Source organism: Canis aureus, chromosome 18 (assembly GCF_053574225.1).
Source record: "Canis aureus isolate CA01 chromosome 18, VMU_Caureus_v.1.0, whole genome shotgun sequence".
In the NCBI taxonomy this organism is placed as follows: Eukaryota; Metazoa; Chordata; class Mammalia; order Carnivora; family Canidae; genus Canis; species Canis aureus.
This window is the reverse complement of record NC_135628.1, coordinates 15,749,593-15,771,391: the sequence shown is the minus strand read 5'-3', so window position 1 is coordinate 15,771,391 and position 21,799 is coordinate 15,749,593. Positions and strand designations below refer to the sequence as shown.

Below are 21,799 nucleotides of genomic sequence, written 5' to 3'. Positions count from 1 at the left end.
CTGTTATCTGGAAATATGGGATTTTTTTCTCCCTAATTTTTTACTTTTTGAATTATTATCACCTTTTGCTCTGGAGTAATTTTTGTTTTATTCTTTTGTTTTTCTTGGGCTTTTCTTATTGCTGGCCTACCTCAAAAGTTTTTCCTTGAGGATTGGTCAATAGGAAGATTAAGTACTGTAGAAGTGGGTTGGTCTTTTGACCAGCCAGCTTAGTGTTTGAGGAGCTAGTTTAAATTGGGGACCTCCAAATGTCAGAATGAGGACAAGGGTCCTATACATTCATAGGAGCTAGCACCAATAGTAATCACTATCGTTCTTCCCAGACAGGCCAGTATTTCTTTAAAGAGAAAACCCCTTCTCTCTCTCTCTCTTTTGAGGATGAAGGGCAATAAATGCCTGGTTGCTGAGCATAGATGACAAGTGGGAAGAGGGAAGGAAAGAGGACAGTTGGCTAGTTGGCTTTCTTGGCTATCTATATATCTTTCTTTCAAAACATTTTTATTGAGGTATAAGTCACATTATACAATTCATCTATCTAAAGCACACAATTTAGTGATTTTAATTATGCTCATGGAGGTGTGCAGCCATGACCACATCAATTTTAGAACATTTTTACCACTCCAAAATAAACCTTTTACCATTAAAATTGTTCTAAAACTCAGTTTTCAATGTGTGGAGCAGGGATGGGGGTGGGGTTCCCATGCAGTACTAAATAAATCTCCAGACACCAGTTTGATATCCTGTAATTCAACTCAATTCTAATCATCTGGGTGGGGATAGTATCAGATTCCACAAGTTAAGGGATCAGTTCCATAAGATTGCTCCCCATTCCATCACACTCTACCATTTCCCCATTTCAGATGCCAGTTGTAAGCCCATGTTGTTACCTATGCTTCTGACCCTTCAGCTACAGATTAGAAATTCCCATGACCCCCTCCTTTAGACTTCAGACACCAGTCCCAAGCCTAGGTTGTTATGTGTACTTCTGATGGACCAGTTATAAATCAGAGGTTTCCATGACCTCCTCCTTAGGTTCAATTTATTTGTTAGAACTGTTTACAGAACTCAGACAACTTATTAGATTACTAGTTTTTTTTTTTTTTTTTTTTTTTTTTTTTAAATAAAGGGTATAACTCTAGAACAGCCAGAAGGAATAGCTGCCAAGGGCAAGATATATGGAGAAAGGGCTTAGAACTTCAATATCCTGTTTAGGTGTGCCACTGTCCCCAAATTTTCATGTGTTCACCAACTCAGAAGCTCTCTAAACCTTGTCCTTTTGGAGTTTTATGGAGGCTTCATTACTTATGCACAATTGATTAAATCACCGACCCATTGGCTATATGTTCTACCTCCTCCCCTCCCCTCTCCTCTCCCTACAGTTGGGGAATGAGGGGTAGGATTGAAAGTTCCAACCCTCTAATCATATGGTTTGTTCTCCTGGAACAGCCCCCATCCTTAGGTGAGGGCCAGAAATTATCTCATTAACACAACAAAAGACACCTTTATCACTCCCAACACTTAGGAAATTATTGAAGACTCTTGGACATTTCACATCAATGGAATCATACATTGTGAAGTCTTTTGTGATGGCTTTATTTCACTTAATATACTCTTTTTTTTTTTTAATTTTATTTCTTAGAGAGCATTAGTTGGGGAGAGGGGCAGAAGAGGGAAAGGCAGACTCCCCACTGAACAAGGTGCCTGACCACAACTGTGGGGCTCGATTCCAGGACCCTGGGATCGTGACCAGAGCCAAAGGCAGACACTTAACCAACTGAGCCACCCAAGTGCCCCTTAGTGTAATGTTTTCAGGGTTTACTTGTTCTGTAACATGTGTCAGTATTTCATTCCTTTTTAGTGTAGAATAATATTCTGTTGTATGAATATACCACATTCTGTTTATCTGATCTTCAATTGATAGACACTTGATCTTAGGCAAAAGGCCGAGAAGCCTTTTGATGGACATTTAGATTTTCTACTTTATGGCTATTGTGAATAATGCTGTTATGAACATTCATATAAAGTTTTCATTTCTCTTGGATATATATATATAGATATATATCTATATATCTATATATATATATCCATAAATAGAATAGCTGGGTCTTACCGTAACTCTATGCTTAACCTTTTGAGGAACCACCAAACATTTTTCCAAAGTTGCTGAACTTAATTTCATTCCTACCATTGATGAACTAGGGTTCCACCCAAGGATGAGGTCCTCCACATCCTTATTCATTTTTTTTATTACAGCAACTATAGTGGGTGTGTGGTGGCATCTCATTGTGGTTTTGATTTGCGTTTCTCTGAACTGTGTCCCTGGGGCCAGGGGCAAGAGCTTGTCAATTGTTGGGCTTCTCTTGAGGACAGTTACGGGACTACTTAGCTGTTTTACTGGGGACTCAAATATCTGTAGCTGTAGGTATTTTCTCCTGAGGTAGTCTCTCTCTATAGGTTTCTTTAACTTCTTTCTGAGGAGCATGGGCCTAGTCCCTTGGTTGGGGAAGGGAATTAGAGGATTGACTATCCAGAATATAGACTTTATCTTCATCTGTGTATTTTCAGGTACTTTCCCCATTCCCATGCTGTTCTATATTGTGCCCATCTAATCTGGAGTCCCTTGTTTAGTTCAGCTTCTCCAGAGATTGTACTTTCTGTTTTCTGTGAAGGTCTGTGTATCTGATACTTACATAGATGTTTAAATAACTCTCTTGTCTTTGGATCCCATCTTACCCCACTTTCTCTGGTACCTGGTGCTTTTACTTCCTGAGCCTTTTTAGAATTTTATGGGGTGAATAAATATATTCTTCAAGCATTTAGATTTAACCGTGCTGTGCCGTTTTGTATTGTTTACCCTTTCTCTGTTCACTTCACATCTTCATATATTGTGGTTAGGCTTACCACAGGTCTTTTGATTTCTTTGAAGGAGTTTATGTCTGTTTATTTTACTTCTTTTTGTTTGGGGTGGTTCTTTTTAGAGGAGAAGAGGACATAATAGTCTTTAATTAACAATCTTAAAATAGGAAGTCATATGAACTCTTTAGATATAATGCCTCAGAGTCCCTAGTCAGGTAAAGAAAATGTGAATGACTGTCTCCACAGGCTCTTAATTTCTACCCTGAGTAAAATAATAATAAAAGGGGTCAGAATGCTTGCCAGGTCATGATTACAGAAGCTTGGCTGTAAGTCATGGGCAAAAAGCTTGGTTGTCTGCCCCCACAGTTGAGTGAGTGGTTTCACCTCTGGGACCCAGTGAATGTTCAGACGATTGAGTAATCCCACCTCAGGCACAGGGTTGGCAGCAGGGCAAGTAATATCTGAGTACTTGGCATGATAATTAACAGGGAATATAAGGGGAGTGTAAACATTTTAAAGGACTTTGTCTCTTAGTTTCTTATGGTTTCATTTTTTTTTTAATTTTTATTTATTTATGATAGTCACAGAGAGAGAGAGAGAGAGAGAGAGAGAGAGAGAGGGGCAGAGACACAGGCAGAGGGAGAAGCAGGCTCCATGCACCGGGAGCCCGATGTGGGATTCGATCCTGGGTCTCCAGGATCGCGCCCTGGGTCAAAGGCAGGCTCCAAACCGCTGCGCCACCCAGGGATCCCTTATGGTTTCATTTTTATTGCTATCAGTTTTGCTCAGAGAATGAGGGTATTCTTAATTTTGGCAGATGCAAGTATTATTATCATTCCTATATGGTTTCTCTAGGGAAAGGAGATGAACACATTATGTTAGCCCATGATCTACCATAAGAGCATTTTTTACCAGTTTATTTTTATTAATTTTTAATTTTTTTGCTTAAAAATTGAAGTATAGTTGATGTACAATGTTACATTAGTTTCAGGTATACAACATAGTGATTCAACAACTCGATAATTATACTGTGCTCTCCTCACCACAAGTGTAGCACTCATCCATCACCATACATTGCTATTATAATACCATTAACTGTATTTTCTATGCTGTACCTTTCATCTCCATGACTTACTCATTTCATAACTAGAATGAGCCCATGACTAAGGTTAGAGGATGATATACTGTTATGGGTAAGGTCTTGGTTAAGTTCTTAGCTCTTTGGTAGGTGATAAGGATTGAATTAGTACTATTAGGATCACATAGAATTTGGGAACAGAAGCTGGCTGACAAAGATCACATATTTGCTGTACAGAGAAAAGACAAAACTATAGAATAGTGGTTCTCAAACTTCATTGTCCACCAGAATCACCTGGAAAGCTTATTGAAACATGGGACTGTTAGGCCCGACTCTCAGAGTTTCTGACTCAGTAGGACTGGGTGTGGCCCCCAAATTTACATTTTCTAACAAATTTCTACATATTGCTGATACTGCTGGTGTGGGGAACTGTACTTTGAGAATCATTGCTTTTGAACAATGGTTCTTAAATTTTAGTGTACAAAGAATTTTCTGGGAAGGTTTACTTAAAGTGTTGTGTGCAGGGCCTCATTTCCAGAAATTCAAATTTGGAAAGTTTGGGGTGAAGCCTAGGAATCTGCATTTTAAAGTATCCCAACTAATTCTGTGTTTTTTTTAAAATTCCATTGTATGGATATGTACCACATTTTATCTATCCATTCATTATTTGATGGACAACCCCAGATAATTCTTATACAGGAACCACAGCAGATCAGTACACCATACTGATGAGAAATGAAGCTCTGTAGGTTTCATGTAACAAAGATTATAAGTTAATCATTCTAGGGTGCCTGGCTGGCTCAGTCAGTAGAGAGTGTGACTCTTAGTCTGAGGGTCATGAGTTTGAGCGCCATGTTGGTTGTAGAGATTACTTAAAAAAATTAAAAATTACTCTATTTTTATTAAATTGGAATGCTACTTTTCTTTTTTTTATTTTTAAAGATTTTATTTATTTATTTATTCATTTATTAGAGATACAGAGAGAGAGAGGGGCAGAGACACAGGCAGAGGGAGAAGCAGGCTCCATGCAGGGAGCCCAATGTGGGACTTGATCCTGGGTCTCCAGGATCACGGCCTGGGCTGAAGGTGGCGCTAAACCGCTGAGCCACCTGGGCTGCCTGGAATGCTACTTTTCTAATTTCTACAAATACTTTTGTATCAGTCAGTATCCCAGCACGAATTAGAGCTTATTTCAGATGATTTAAATGAAGAGTTTTCAGTGAAGGGATGATCATTGACAGGTGTAGGCAGAGTTAAGGGAACAAATAATGAAGCATCCAAGTATTATCAGGAGTGGAAGCTTTTACCACTTCTAGGGTTGAGGGGACGGTGGGGAGTAATGGTAGTATTTTGAGAGTTTATGATGAGTAGGAGCCATGGAGAAGGACCCTTCCTCTTACTCTTCATTCAGGCAGGGGAGACACAAATTCTCATCAGTCATCTTTTGTTGCAGGGTGATATTTTAGTCATTTTCCCATCAATTCCCAAACCAGAATTGCAATGTAATCATCACTAGTGCTCATCATAAAACCTAGTGGGAAAGGGAGTGGGATGGTGGAGAAATAATGTAAAATATGCTTAGCTGTAACAGTCTCCATTTTTGTAGCTGATCAACAGACTGAAGTTGATAATCATAATTTCCTTTCTCCACTATTTTATATTCTTAAATTTTTCCAGCACATTGGCTAAACAGGCTTCATTGCCTTCTTACCCCAAAGATCTGAGTCCTTAAGTATCCTATATTTATTGGGTTAACATAGTTTTTCATTAAGTTTATTATTGGACATAGGAATAATACTGAGGCTGGCCAGTGTATCCTTTGGTTTTCAGACTTAATTTATCAGTTTCTATTGTATAACCACCACCCAATTTCCTCTTAGTAATATGGAGAAATCACTCTGTCAGCAAATTAATCTTTTTTTTTTTTTTTTCTTTGCCTGTCCTGTGGTGGTGGAATTTCAACTGCAGTAGTCTCAGCTTCAAATTTAATAGAACTGTGACTGTGTTCCCTGCTAGAAGCTTCCTGGGAACTAGGATCTCTAATGTCTTCACAAAGTATGTCCATTATGAGACATCCTTTCATACAAATCCTTTCTGGACCTCCTTTTTCACCCTTATTTCAGTCTTTTTATTTCCACTTCCTTGATCCCAACGCATTAGCCATTACCCATGTATCAGTGTAAATATGAATATTAGGCTGTCTCGCATTCCCAGTAAAGTGATGAGATGTATTGCTTAAAGTTTAGCTCATTGGGAAGATTTTACTGTTTTTCAAGGATACTTTAGAGTGGGAAACTAATGTTACAGCTCACACCCAGTGCCAGCATATCATGTAGACCCATCTATAAGTCAAGGCTCTGGGTTTTTTCTTCTGTTCATTAGTCATAGGGACCTCCACATGGGGTCATAGAAGAGGCAGTGAAGCAATTGGTGGAGTAGGCACTATGGGAATTTGAGCCACTTACTCAGTTTATGCCTTCTTTTCTTATTTATATATTTCATATCTCTTTAATGATAAAATGTTACTTCACAAACTCAATTTCATGACTCAGTAGACGGGTAACCCATTGCATGATGGACAGCTCTGGTCATGTAGTCACTTAGTGTCCATAACTAGGTGTGTAATCTGTATCATGGCCCTGTAGAACTAGGAGCTATTTCTCAAATGGAGAATAATTGTTGACAGATAACCTGAGGGTCTGTGCAGTGACTCTTCTTTTGGGGGGTTTCCAGAGGCTATGTAGAGTAGATCTGTCTGACATAGGTAATTCAAGTATTACTGGGTCTTTTAGACCATAGAAGATCAGCTTACACTGTAGCCTTCCTTTACCAGTCTCTTACTCTGGGCTCTACTTAAAAGTAGCCACTCTACTTGAATGTACAACTTACTGCTTCTAAAGTTCAAGGATAGTCTCCAAGTTTTGTGCTTTTTTCTTTTTGGAAGGCAGTGCAAGGTGAAACAACATCTTTTTTTAGAGGGCATATTCTAACATGTCCCAGATTTTCCTAGAAACTTCAAGTGTGGTGGGCTCTTGAATTTTTATGGGGTACTTGCCACTTCCTGCTTACCAGATATACGTGTAGTGTTATCAGTATTGGATTAGCACTAAAAGAAGATATCCTTTTTAAAAAAATTTGCATGACAAAGAGGTTTTACTTATAAATGCTTATTACTACACTAAGTAATAACGTGTAGTAAGTTTTTGAATTCCATCATCTAGTAATTTTGATTAAGAGAAACTAAAAGCAGCCTGAACAATTATACTAATATTCTTTGTACTTACCTTATCCAGAAAGGACTGTTTTAAGACTGGCTGCTGCTTCACATAGGTTACAAATAACTAACACTTTTTCATGGATGAACTATCTCACCTTCAAGAAAGCTTCAGGGAAAAAAAATCAATCCTTTTCTTTCTTAATTTTTTTTTTTTTTACTTATCTAAGAAAGTAGATATTCTTACTACTTTCTACTTACTACTATTACTTATCTAAGAAAGTAGTCAATATTGATCTGTGTTTCTTGAGCTAAAAATGCATGGGAAAACACACAATGTATACCCATTAAATTTCTTTTTTTAAAGGTTATTATTTATTTTTTATTAAGTAATCTTTATGCTCAGTGGGGCTCAAACTCATGACCCCCTCCCCCCCCAAGATCAAGAGTTGCATGTTTCACTGACTGAGTCAGGCACCCCACCCATTAAATTTCTAAGCATATGAGGTAAAAAGATAAAGTCTTTGGGTAAGCTCTGAGTTTGTACCAAGAAGCTAGATTTGCTGTTCTCCCAAAAGTGAAGGGACCTAAAATGTAAGTCCCATTTTGACTAGTGGGTCAGGTGGGATTTGACATTCTCAGGAATTAATGGACCCTAGAAGATCTGTGTATTTCCTTTTTCTTTGTGCACCATCAAACTGTTAAATGGCCACTATAGATGTTTTTAGGTTCTCCACCTGTACCTTGATTTGGGAGTTCAAGATCCCAAGCTTTTTATTTTGTAAATGCTTAAACAGAGCAGGTTGCCCACTTACGCAGTCTTTGTAATTATTAATGTATTATTATTGTTGTCATCAAGCGATTGAGTACAGTAGCCATTTATCTCTCAAAATCCCGTCTTTCACTGGCACTTTATCCTACACTGCACCAATAATAATTTGAACAATTATAGTTCTATTGCATGCCATGTATTTCTATTGTTTTTTTCCTCTTCCCTGCCCCCACAGGGAAATCATCTGTGCATTCATCAGATATGTGAGCAAACCAGTCCCCAAATCCCTACATACTGTATCAGTTAAGATCCCAGCAGGAAACAGCATTCATGGCAGATGGTGAAAAGAGACTTTAAAGAAGTGGGATTACATATAGAGGAGTGGGAAGAGTTAAGAAATTGTGTCTATAGTTAGCAAAAGTAAACTATCTTCATTTAAGTAATTGTATTTTGTGGTACCTTTGTTACCACAAAAACTTGACCTTTTCTGTAACTAATACAAGAATTTACATTATTATGGCTGTATAGACACTGCTGACAGCTGAGGCATGATTACATTTTTTTCTCTTTGTTTTCTCTGAAGTTAAAAATAACTTAAAGAGCATTTTTATACGCTTTAACTAGATTTCTCCATTGTTAATATTTTTATTGCATTTGTTTTATCATCCCTTCCTTCCTTTCTTGCTCATTCTATCTCATGCATACACTTTATTTTCCTGAACCATATGAGAGAAATACACTTTAGTGTGTATTTCTTAACAATAGGAATATTCTTACATAACCACAGTACAGTTATTAATTTCATAAAATTACATTGATATAATACTTTTATCTACTCTAATACCCCAATTCTAATTTTATCAGTTGATCTAATGGTGTAAAAAGGTGCTTTATGACATCCCCCTCACCCCCACTATTACAAGCTCTAGTCTAGTCTGTATTTATTTGCACGTATTTTTAGTCTCTTTAAGCTGGGAAATTTCCACAGCCTTTCCTTGTCTTTTATAACATTGACATTTTTGAAGAGTGTCTCCCATCACTTAAAAAATAAAACATGGGATGCCTGGGTAGCTCAGTGGTTGAGTGCGTCTGCCTTTGGCTCAGGGTGTGATCCCGGATTCCCTGGCCTGAGTCCTGTATTGGGCTCCTGGCATGGAGCCTGCTTCTCCTCCCAATGCTTGTGTCTCTGCCTCTCTCACTCTGTGTCTCTTATGAATAAATAAATAAAATCTTTAAAAAAAGAAAAAAATTCTTGTTTTGTTTATCAGTTGTTTCCTTGTGACATTAAGACTATACATTCTTGTAAAAAAAGAAAAAAAAATCTTGTTTTATTTATCAGTTGTTCCCTTGTGACATTAAGACTATACATTCTTGGCCAGACTAATATACTACTGCCAAGAATAGGTAATGTTGCATTTTCCTTAGAGTATCATGTAGAGTCACCATCACTGATGATTAATTTTGATCAATTTTGGCTTAAGGTGTTGCCTGATTTTTCTACTGTATAATTACTGTTTTCCCCTATTGCTACTAGTAAGCAGTACACATATCCAGCTTTTCATCAAAATTTTCCCATAAATTTGTCATTTGTTGATGATTCTTGCCTGATAAAATCTTTATGGTGATGGTTGCAAGATGATTTTTCTAACTCAGCACTTCCTTTATATTTGCCATCTGGCTTTCAGTGTTAGCAGATTTCCCTTCTCCCTCATTTATTTATTTGTCTATTTATTATTAGTGTAGACTCATGAATTTCTATTTTTCCCAATAGTTTTTAAGTCAATATTGAACTTAATAGTTTTGGTGCTTAATTGTCCCAGATTTGGCCAATGGAAGCCTCAAGTTAGCTCCTGTGTCCCTGTGACATATCTCTTTTGGTGTTTTTAAAGGACTTTTAAAACTTTATAGCACAGCAGGATGGATGTTCAGGATCATCTCATACCTATCCTGCTCCAGTCATGGAATGAGCTGTTTTTCTGGGGAGCCCTGGTTCTTTTTATTGGAAATGATGTTAGAAACTGAGATCTGAGTGTTAAGTGTGCTCATGTTACACAGTATCTTTGCCTTTAGGCCTTTTTAGAGGACAGGGTAACAATTATGCATGTATATTCAATGTAAATTCAAAAGCACATATGTAGAAACATGCACAGAAATATGGATATATGCACATGAACATGTATCACCTTAGACATATACATTATTTAGATATCATGAGTTCACATAGTATCTCCAATTTCAATCTATCCCTACATGGTTCTTTTTTTCCTTTCCCATTCTGTATTTATATCCCTTCTTCCAAAGTGGATCCCAGGCTCCCATCAACATTAACACATTAGTCATTTACTCGTTCCTATAACATATGTAAAGTAGTTTCAGAATGTCTTTTGACCATGTCACTACAGTAAACAAACCTGTATTCCTTCTCTTTCTAGCTAATTCACTCCCAAAATCAAGTGCTTCTCTGAGACTTCCACTTGGAACATGCTTTCAAGTTCCTTCCTGTAGCCAGAGCCGTGAACTCCTAGGTCCCAACCTATGTTGAGTATTTTTGCATTTATTGTTTCACTTTTTTCTTTGATTTTTGTCTTCCCCTAAGATCTCAGCTTCCCTCTGTTCCTTTTCATAGAATATTACCAGCCTTTTCTTCTTTACTCTCTGTATCCTTGGTTTCTGAGAGTAATAATGGGCTGATGGTGAACTTGCTGTTGGAATTTCCCTGTCCATGTATGGTAGAGGTTGTGATATTCTTTGTATTACAGTGATGCAGAAAGTACAGTACAGAAGGTAGTTTCATGCCCCCCGCCCCCACCCCCAGAAAGTAAAAGAAGGAGGGATTTGGAATTAGTGTGACCACCATTAGTCTGTGAATCTAGAAATTCTGTTTTTTAAAAGATACTTTTAGACCTCAGACATATTAAAGTGGATATAAATGGACATTATAAACAACTTTATGCCAATATAATTTAATAACTTAGATGAAATAAACAAATTATTTCAAGACCACCATTTACTAAAAACCAACACAAGAAGAAATGGAAACTTTTAACAGCCCTACATCTATTCAGATTTTTGAATTCATAATAAAAAACATCTCACAAAAATATTTCTAGCTTAGACAGTATTACAGGTAAAATAATTAAATATTTATTTTTTTTAATTTTTATTTATTTATGATAGTCATACAGAGAGAGAGAGAGAGAGAGAGAGAGAGGCAGAGACACAGGCAGAGGGAGAAGCAGGCTCCATGCACCGGGAGCCCGACGTGGGATTCGATCCCGGGTCTCCAGGATCGCGCCCTGGGCCAAAGGCAGGCGCCAAACCGCTGTGCCACCCAGGGATCCCAATAATTAAATATTTAAAGAAGAGATAATATCAGTGCTATATAAACTATTTCCAAAAATAGATGAAGAAGGAATACTTCCCAACCCATTTATGAGGCCTATTTAGTCTTGATACTAATTAGCTGACAAAGTTCCCATAAGAAGGAAAAATTATAATCAGTATGCCTCATTGACACAGATGCAAAAATTTTAAAATAATATTAGCAAATGGAATCTAGCAATATACAAAATGGATAACCTCTCATGACCAATTGGAAATTTATTGTAGGAATATAAGATTGGTTCCACAATTGAAAATAAGTCCATATAAAAGCAAGAAGAAAAATTACAAGATTAACATAAAATGGGTAACAGACCTACATTTAAAAGCTAAAACTGTTGAACTTGTCAAAGAAAAAAATAAACATTTATTTTTATGAAGAAATTTTTATTACCTCGGAGTAGGCAAAGATTTCTCAGGCATACAAAGCACTTATAAAAGAAAGAAAACAATAAATTATACTTCACCAAAATTAAAATCTCATCTTCAAAAGAAAATATTTTTATAAGAAAATGAAAAGGCACGTCTCAGACTGAAAGAAAATATTCACAATGCATATAGTTATAGTTGACAAATGAGTTGTATCTAGAACATATAATGGACTCTTATTACTCATAAGAAGATAATCCAATTTTTAAAAGGACAAATATTTGGAGAGACATATCACAGAAGAAGATAAACAAATGGCTCAATAAGGACATGAAAAGATGCTCAGCATCGATAGACCCCAACGAAATTCAAATTAAAACCACATTGACGTATCTTTGCATATCCAGCAGAAAAGCTAAAGTAAAGACTGAAAATAACAAGTTCAGTTACTGGCTGATCACCTTGAACTTGTGACAGCTTGATTTTATGTTCTTACACGGCAGCTTTATGGGAAGTCCAAGGTATTTCCTAAACTTCTTTGACTTGAGATATCTTGACTCCCAAACTCTCTTCCCTGTGGATCTTGTTAGGGCTTAGTCTGGGGCATAGTTCTTTTTTTTTTTTAAAAATTTTTAAAAATTTTTATTTATTTATGATAGTCACAGAGAGAGAGAGAGAGAGAGAGGCAGAGACACAGGCAGAGGGAGAAGCAGGCTCCATGCACCGGGAGCCCGATGTGGGATTCGATCCCGGGTCTCCAGGATCGCGCCCTGGGCCAAAGGCAGGCACCAAACCGCTGCGCCACCCAGGGATCCCTGGGGCATGGTTCTTACTCTCAAGGGAGCAGCCTTTCTCAGGATGTTTACAAGGTGTTAATGAAGTGTCTGCATATCAGCTTGACCAGGCTTTACCATCTCCCAGTATTGCTGGATTTCTGATGTCTGTTCTGTTCTTCCCCTGTAGCAATCATCCTGCAGGATGATTGTCAGTCCTGCAGTGTGTGTGTGTGTGTGTGTGTGTGTGTGTGTGTGTGTTTATGTTCAGGTTGGTGCCCAACCAGTGGCTCTCAGGGAGCTATCTCACAGCCTTCTACTTCTCCCAGAGGGGTCGCATCAGTTTGCATTCCCGCCAATAGTGTAAAAGGGTTCCCCTTTCTTTACATCCTTGCCAGCACCTGTTATTTCCTGAGTTATTCATTTTATGGTAATTTTTTATGGTAATTTTTAAATTAAAAATAATCATTTGTGTGACAGAAGAGAGCATACATAATAAGATTATTTGCAGTTCATAATTTTTTAACACTAACTTTTTTGATATTTAGTATTTCTGCTTACATGAGCACTATTGTATCTGTGCAGTATTCTGAGCTTAAAGAAACTTTGAAAACAGAGGAATTGATTAAAATTCAAAAGTTTTAGTTCCTCAAATACTACTTGCTAGTTACTTAAATTTTGTATTGACTCCATACAATGTTTATAATGTAAATGTTTTCCAATTTTATTTTGATACAGGGTAGCATTTATAATCCTCAGAATATACATATATTCCAAGCATGCCAAGATAACACTGGTGTTCAAACAACAGTAGCTAGTCTGATGTTTAAAAGAAACACTTGCCTGCTGAAGGACATTCCTCTTGAGGCAAGGACTGGGAACCACGTTGAGTATGCTAAGTGATTCCATCTGATCTGCAGAAAATCACTGTTGATTACATTTTCACTTTGCACATATGTCACTGAAAGCCAAGTGGCTAAAGAAAGCTTTTTGAAATGGACATTTCTGGCTGAGCTTTCGGAAGACTGAATTTTTAAATGTGAAACATAAAAAACATATTGTTCACTGGTTGCATATTAAAAGCAAATGGCCAGAGGAAACAAGATGAACTATAAAAACTCGTAAGATGAAAACATTAAATTTTGTGTACAATTTTATAATGTGTAGTAGGTTTAAAAATAATTACACTTAATAAGCCAACCTCCCTAAAAGAACAGAAAGGTTATACTATCAACCTCAGACATTACAGCAAAGAATACATTGATATACCTTAATAAAGAAAAGATTTTGACATTACTCCTTTTATAAATGTTTAATCACAACTGTGTGTTGGTTTTGTGTGTATTGAGTGAAGACTTGGAAAATTGATGTGAATCAATGTATCAGTGTCCTTTTTTTTGTCCTTTGAGGAAATGCAATCTGGGCTGTAAAAAACTCTCAGTTTGAGGCCAAAAATTTTGAGTTTGAGTGTTTGTTTTGCCATTGACTGACTTTGTCAGTATAAAACAGATCCTCTTTTTAGCCTTGGGTTTCCTGTAAGATATGGTTCTGTATTTGACTGATCCTGTCATTGTCAGTAATGAACTGTTATTTAGAAGTGGCTTAAGCTCCTGGTCAGAAAGCCATTTTTGTAAATTCAGGGTATTATTTTTATAGCGTGCAGTAACTGTGAACTGGTGAAGCCAGAGCTTATGAACTACATGTGACATTGAAAGATCCTGAGTATTCAGAAGTAGTTACAGAAGCCTTCTTATTTAGTTAGGATTTACATAGACTTCTGGGAAGCTCTTTTCTAGATATTGTTAGAGTTATAAGGTAAATGCTAGTGCATTTGTCCTAAGAAAGGAAAGAAACCAATATCAGAAACTTATATGAGTTACATGCTGACTTATGCCAAGTACTTTGCTGGTGATTTACTGACCTCATGTAATCACCTACATCAGTTGAAGATTTCATAATAGTATTTATTGAGTGGCTTACTATGTGCCAGTTATTTTGCTGAGAATTATGTAACTGTAGTCTATTTTACAGATGGGGAAACTAAGTTTTTTTTTTTTTTTTTTTTGAAACTAAGGTTTAAAGAATTTCTTTAAGGGAATATAGCTGACAAACGTCAGAGTGCCCTTTCCTGACTCTAATGCTTGTTGGGATCAACATATCTTCAAATGAGAAGAGTGTGAGTTGGTATCATGACATATTTTTAAAAGATTTTATTTATTTATTCATGAGAGACACACATAGAGAGGCAGAGACATAGGCAGGGGGAGAAGCAGTCTCCCTCTGGAGAGCCTGATGTGGGACTCGATCCCAGGACTCCAGGATCATGCCCTGAGCCAAAGGTAGATGCTCAACCACTGAGCCACTCAGTTGCCCCTCATAACATATTTCTATGTTGAGTGATTTTAGAGTGAATGCCACTGATACTTTTTGACTGACTATATTGCTGAATGTGAAAACATTCCTGGGTTGGGATGTTGGGGCTGTTCCCAGTTGATCTGCATTTAGGATTTGCTTTGATGTTTGCCTGAGTCTTTTTTTAAAATTTTATTTAAAGATATTATTCATTCATTTGAGAGAGGGAGAGCACGAGAGAGAGAGAGAGAGAGAGAGAGAGAGAATGAACTAGTGGGGCTGGGGGAGGGGTTAGACTGAATCTTCACTGTTGAGGTGATTTCTGTTATATATAAAACTATGTTGTACACAATTATGTCCATAAACATAAAGGCTAGATTTAAGTGTTTTGAATACAATCATGTTTATGAAATACGAAGATAGTTGGTTCTCATGTACACACTATGATTTTGTTAGTTACTTATGTGTTACTTTCTTTTATACATATATTATTTCCTTATTGTAAGTTATCCAATTCATGTATTTACCAATTTACATTTAATCTTATACCTACTAGAGCAAAACAAAAGTGAACACCCTTCTTAATTCTGAAATTAGTATGAAGTAACAACAATAAAATGAAACATTCCAAGCCTACCTTTTAAATGTAAGTTACAAAATTTCACTTTGCTAAATAAGGGTAAGGGAAAAGAAATCATGTTTTATGGTTTTGATTTAGACTAAGAAATTTGTTTTACAACTACAAAATTAAAGCCATGCACCTTTTCTAAAGTGTAAGAGAAAAATCTAAAGTCTCTTATAAGTTTAGCAGTGTTTTTTGCACTCGCAGTTTCTCTTGTACCAGTTGCATTTACTGTTGGCTCATCAACAGTCCCCAGAGCCTTCTTGGCAGCACGGCTCTACTGGTGTCTCTTTCTCCATGAAACCCTCCTGGCCTGGCTTCTGGTTTGGTTATTTCTGCTTATATATTTCTGCAGAATTTGTTTATATCTTACTTTTAATTATGGTATAGTGACCTGTTTTGGTATTTCTTTTTTTTTTTATTTTTTATTTTTCATTTATTTATGATAGTCACACAGAGAGAGAGAGAGAGGCAGAGACATAGGCAGAGGGAGAAGCAGGCTCCATGCACCGGGAGCCTGACGTGGGATTCGATCCCGGATCTCCAGGATCGCGCCCTGGGCCAAAGGCAGGCGCTAAACTGCTGCGCCACCCAGGGATCCCCTGTTTTGGTATTTCTTGACCTGAGTATTTCTTTCTTGATATTAAGGACTAAATTTTATTCATATTTTTTAATCTGCAGTACATAGACCAGATCCAGACATATAGTAAGTAATTTGTGTCTGGAATGAATAAATATGCTTAGTTATATTTTGGTTTTAAAAAATATGTATGAGATTGAAATCACCAAATACGTGAACTCCATGCAAAAAGTATTTATTTTAGAATAATTTAGTTTGGAATTAAAAAAAATCTTCTTTTGCTTATTTCATTTTAATAATAAAAAATAGGGGAAACTGCTACTGTGGGCTATTATATTCTTGTTTAAATAATTCCTTTGCTTTTAAACTACCAGCTTTGTGGAGGCACCTGGATGGCACAGTCAGTTAAGTGTCCAACTCTTGGTTTCAGCTCAGGTTGTGATCTCAGGGTCTTGAGATGGAGCCCTGTGTCGGGCTCCACAATCACCGTGAAGTCTGCTTAAGACTCTCCCTCTCCCTTTGCCCCTCTCGGCTGCACACTCTATCTCTCAAATAAATAAATAAATAAATAAAATAAATTACCAACTTTGTTGCTAGGCTGAAATGGTAGAGCATTTTAATTTTGGAATAAATCTAGAGAGCTTCAGGCAATTCATGTAATTGAAGATAAAGCTTTTGTATTGTTCATATATTAGAGTGATTTTTTTTTAAAGATATATTTTTTTCATTAGAGAGAAAAAGAGAGACAGAGAGAACATAAGCAGGGGGAGAGGGAGAGACAGACTCCTTGCTGAGCTGAGAACCTGATGTGGAGGTTGATCTCAGTACCTAGAGATTATGACTTGAGTTGAAGGCAGAGGCTTAACCATCTGAGCTAGCTTAGCACCCCTAGAGTGAATTTTTTTTTTCCTAGAGTGAATTTTTAATTGCTTATAACTTCTTAAAATTTTGTTAACAACCTTACAAATCTTGCCAGAGTTGCTCTTCTTCACTGAGGTATGTGGCAAGTTTGAATTTGAAAATGCATTTGTGTTTGAATTTTAAGTAAGGAGAGTATTTTGAAAAGGCAATCATGTTTACCTTTGAGGAAAAAACAACCATCTCTATATCTGTTTCTGTCTCTATCCATATATATATATAAATATTTAATGTAAATGTAATATAAATATATATAATAATAAAATATATAAATTTCAAAGGAATATTCTTGGTTAAAGACCAAATATAGCATAAGAATTTTAATCCTAAGAGGAAAACATTGCAATATATACCTAATGAAATGAGGGAGTCCTTGTGAATGAAAGGAAGCCAATGTATAATTAACAATAGCAGATACTACAGTGTATTTGAGTATAACTTTAGTCTCTTATCTCTGTAGCATGAACTCTACTGAAAATGGGAACATTTTGTTTCCAGTTGTGTGCTTGTTTGTGTGTTTGTGTTTGTGTGTCTTTGTCTAAGAAGTCAAAGACTTATGCACATGACTATCGAAAGGAATGATGGAGATTACATGGACTTGTGCCTTTAAAATTGTTTTCTTTCTCTTATAACCAAGTCATCAAATGGTTTATGGTTGAGTTTCAGAAAAAATCTGGGGAATAGTTTCTAGGTTAGCGTAATGGATGGAGTTAGGTGATATCTTTATTATCACATGAATTGAAGGTTCAGGGTCACTGGCCTTGATTTCTGGTGGTTCTGTAGGTTCCCCAAAAAGAAATTCTAAAGACATAGGAAATGAAGAAATAATGGGGTGCCTGGCTCACTCAGTTGGAAGAACATGTGATTCTTGATCTTGGGGTGGTGAGTTTGAGCCCTATGTTGGACGTAGAGATTACTAAAAAGAAAGAAGATTGAGGAATAAGTTGCTTTATAACCATTTCTACCATCTTTACCATAATTTGCATTTTTTCTGTTTCTCATCTATGTTACTGAAAGATACTCCCTATTGGTCTGAATTCCACTTAAGTTAATTTTTTCCCTCTAATTGTTTTCTTAAGTGAGCCTTAGTGTGTGAAAATGGCGATTGTGCCGTTTACTTTTGAATAGAGTTTTGTGATTATTTAGATTTGTATTTTTAGAATTCTAATATGTGACATTCTTATTTCTTATACTACTAATAGCTATATTATTAGACATATTGTATGAATGCCTCTCTGTTAAGTTCTTTGTATGCAGTATCTTATTTAATTGCCAAAATAGTCTTGTCAAGTCAATGTTAACTTTATCTTGTAGATGAGGAAACTGATAATTATAAATTAAAATTTCTCGCTTGACTTTACACAGCTACTAAGCGCAGAGCTGAGGTTTGGACCTGGGTGGATCTGATTCTGTAGACTGAGTTTTTAACTATTATATATCTCCCTGTTGCATTTATGATAGTGATTGCAAATAAGTGAGTTTATTTCAAGTTTTAGAAAACATTCTTGGGAAGCCCGGGTGGCTCAGCAGTTAAGCACTGCCTTCAGCCCAGGGCGTGATCCTGGAGACCCAGGATCCAGTCCCACGTCACACTCCCTGCATGGAGCCTGCTTCTCCCTCTGCCTATGTCTCTGCCTCTCTCTCTCTTTCTCTCTCTCTGTGTCTCTCTTGAATAAATAAAATCTTTAAAGTAAAAATAAAAAATAAAAAACATTCTTATAGCGAACTTTTCAGGTTAGGCTTAACTCGAGAGCATAGTGGCAAAATAATGGCAAAATAGTGGCAAAATAATGTGTTATAACACCAAATTTTAACTGGCTTTTTATTCTTTTAAAATATCTTAACAGGTTAAAATTAGGGTTTTTTTTTTTTTTTTTGCTCTCTTGTCCTTTTCCTCTGTAAATTATTTGTTGAGTAGGTTGTTTGCCTTATTAATTCTTACAGTCTGGATTTTGTATTTCATAGTGCCTTATAGATCTATATGTTTCTCTGTCCTTCAAATTTGTACATTTGTAGTTAGATCTGGAAACTATCAGATTTGGGTTTGATTTTTTTTGGCAAGACAGTTTCACGGCTAGTGGGTGTACTTCTGTAAGGAGGCACGTGATGCCTAGTTGTCTCTTTTTGTCTTGTCAGTAGCCATTGGTGAACATTTTCTCATCATTATTTTATTAGAGATTCAAAATGGTTATATTCTTTTAAAATTATTTATTTATTTATTTATAAAATATTTTACTTATTTATTTGAGACAGAGTGCACATGAGCAGGGGGTGTGGGAGGGAGAAGAGAGGTGGGGAGAAGGGAGGGGTAGAGGATGAGGGAGAAGCAGACTCCCTGCAGAGCAGGGAGCCAGGCTTCAGCAAATACCAGAACTCTGAGATCATGACCTGAGCTGAAGGCAGACACACAATCAACCGAACCCCCCAGGTGCCACAAAATGCTTATATTCTGCTTTTTTACTATTCCTTTATTATATATTAGCTGAAATACATCTAAAAATAAATCTTTAATAAATAACCAACTGTTTTGTTACCCACAGGTGCATTTCATATAGGAAAGCCAAGATAAATGCTTGGTTCTTTATTTTGATAATATAGAGTTGGTTTCCTAGCATCCTCCAAAGATGACAAATTAGTGGTTGTTTTTGCTGTTTGCATATTATTATGAACTCAGAGATTTAAATATTTGATGCTTTTCTATTTATTGAAGTTATTATTTTTATTAATGCTAAAAACCATCCCATTTTTGGCCAATGGAGCTTCTTCAAGTTGGCTCCTGAGCCATTTGACGTAGCTCCACTAATCTTTTTTTTTTTTTAAATTTTATTTTATTTTTTTATTCATGAGAGACAGAGAGAGGCAGAGACATAGGCAGAGAGAGAAGCAGGCTTCCTTTGGAGCCCGATGAGAGCTTGATCACAGGACTCTGGGATCCTGCCCTGAGCCAAAGGGAGATGCTCAACCACTGAACCACCAAGTAATTAATAATATTAATTTGAAATAAAAATCTTAGCAGCTAGATTCAATTATGTTTATGCAAATTCAGAAACCTTTTAATTTCCCTTATTACAAAAGATACAAAGGAAAGAGGGGAACTTCCTATATATCCTTAGGTGTCTTGAAATGAAGTTATACTTGACCTTGGGTCAGGTGTGTGCTAAGGGAAGTGAGGATGGAGAATTAAAATTGAGAATGAAAGCCGAGTTAGGCTTTATTTTTATTTATTTAATTTTTAAAGATTTATTTTTTTTTGAGAGAGAGCATGGGGGGAGGGGCAGAGGGAGAGAATCTCCAGCAGACTCTCTACTGCAGGTGGAGCCCCAATTACAAATGCTAGATTTGTAATTGGGGCTCCTATTACAAATGTAAAAAGCTCCTATTACAAATGTTAGATATGAATTAGAATTTTGTATATGTTACTTTTGACAACTCATGAGAAGTCATAAATGCATAGATTACTCCTTTGGTACTACACATTTTTTTTTTTTTTGAGGGAGTGAGTGATCAATACCAAGCTTTATGATTAATGTTTCATATTCTAAATGTTTAATTATTGCTTTAAAATTACTTACTTATTTTAAATTACAGAGATCATCTATAATTAGAAAAGAATTTAGGGGGGTGGCTGGATGGCTCAGTCAGTTAAGTGTCTGCCTCTGGCTCAGGTCATGATTCCAAGATTCTGGGATTGAGCCCTGCTTCAGGCTCCCTGCTCAGCAGGAAGTCTGCTTCTTCTTCTCCCTCTGCCCCTTTTTCTGCTTATGTGCTTTCTTTCTCTGTCTCGTTGAAATAAATAAGGTCTTAAAAATTTTTTTTAAAGACTTTAGAAAAATGCAGAAAATTATTAAGAATAAAATATAAATCACCTTTAATCTTAAAATTTAGGTATAAACAGAAATGCATGTAGTTGCAAATCAAGTATCGATAAAAATGCAGAGTGATGGGCAGCCCGGGTGGCTCAGTGGTTTAGCACCACCTTCAGCCCAGGGCGTGATCCTGGAGACCTGGGATCAAGTCCCACGTTGGGCTCCCTGCATGAAGCCTGCTTCTCCCTCTGCCTGTGTCTCTACCTCTCTCTCTCTCTCTCTCTCTCTCTCTCTGTTTCTCATGAATAAATAAATAAAATCTAAAAAAAAAAAAAAATCACAGCCATAGTCATGAGGGAGCAGAAGGCAAGCCGCGGGCAAAGCACAAGCTGACACCCCACAACCTACCCTCCAGGTGGGGATATGTGTGGCATTCCTCAGGCACTCCTGGAAAAACAAATGGTGAACTGATAGAGCTCACAGTCCCGCAGGACATGAGTCTATCAGTCTGCAACTGTCTTAATGATTTAAGAGAAAAAAGCAATCTCCAGAAACCTGTAGACTCAATTTCCTGGAGCCCTAACATCATCCTCCCTTCCACAGGATAGAAAAAAAAAATGCAGAATGATTTTGGTGAACTCTTAGAGACATTCTAGATCAAAATAGAATCCTTCCTTTCTGGATTAAGAATGGCAAACAATGACTGTAAATAGTTCTTGATTTTTCAAAATAATAAAGGTGCTGGGCTCATCAGTATTTTCATTTAATTTTGACTGAATTGTGTAAATAATTTTGATAGCATGTGATAAGGATATCTGTGAGATTAAAAAAGGCTTGTTTATAAATGAATTATTCATTTGAGAGATTAACTTTAATTTCTTCATATGTGTGTAATGTACCTTCTTATATAATACATAAAACCTTTCAACTGTTCATATATATAGCCTAGGTGTACATGTTTACCTATGTGTGTGTTATGTTTCTGTATGTGTATGTATCTGTTTCTAATTTTATAAACAATAAAATCTAGGCTTGAACAGAAGCCATAGTCTTTGCTATATAATCGAAAAAATGTGTT

The 21,799-nt window shown here is 36.5% G+C and overlaps 1 protein-coding gene across 16 annotated transcripts in view; it reads left to right on the top strand.

The window, feature by feature from the left end:
* Window positions 1-21,799, top strand: part of BBS9 (Bardet-Biedl syndrome 9) — a 431,432-nt gene that overhangs the window by 59,341 nt on the left and 350,292 nt on the right. For 13 of the 16 annotated variants that reach the window (XR_013356572.1, XM_077856234.1, XM_077856239.1 and 10 more), the window contains one exon: window positions 10,353-10,457. The exons of the other annotated variants lie outside the window; for them this stretch is intronic. Coding sequence is in view for 12 of the 13 variants with exons in the window: in XM_077856234.1 (XP_077712360.1) it covers window positions 10,353-10,457 (105 nt within the window). In the remaining variant the exon portion in view is untranslated. The remainder of the gene's footprint in view (window positions 1-10,352; window positions 10,458-21,799) is intronic. 16 annotated transcript variants of the gene reach the window in all.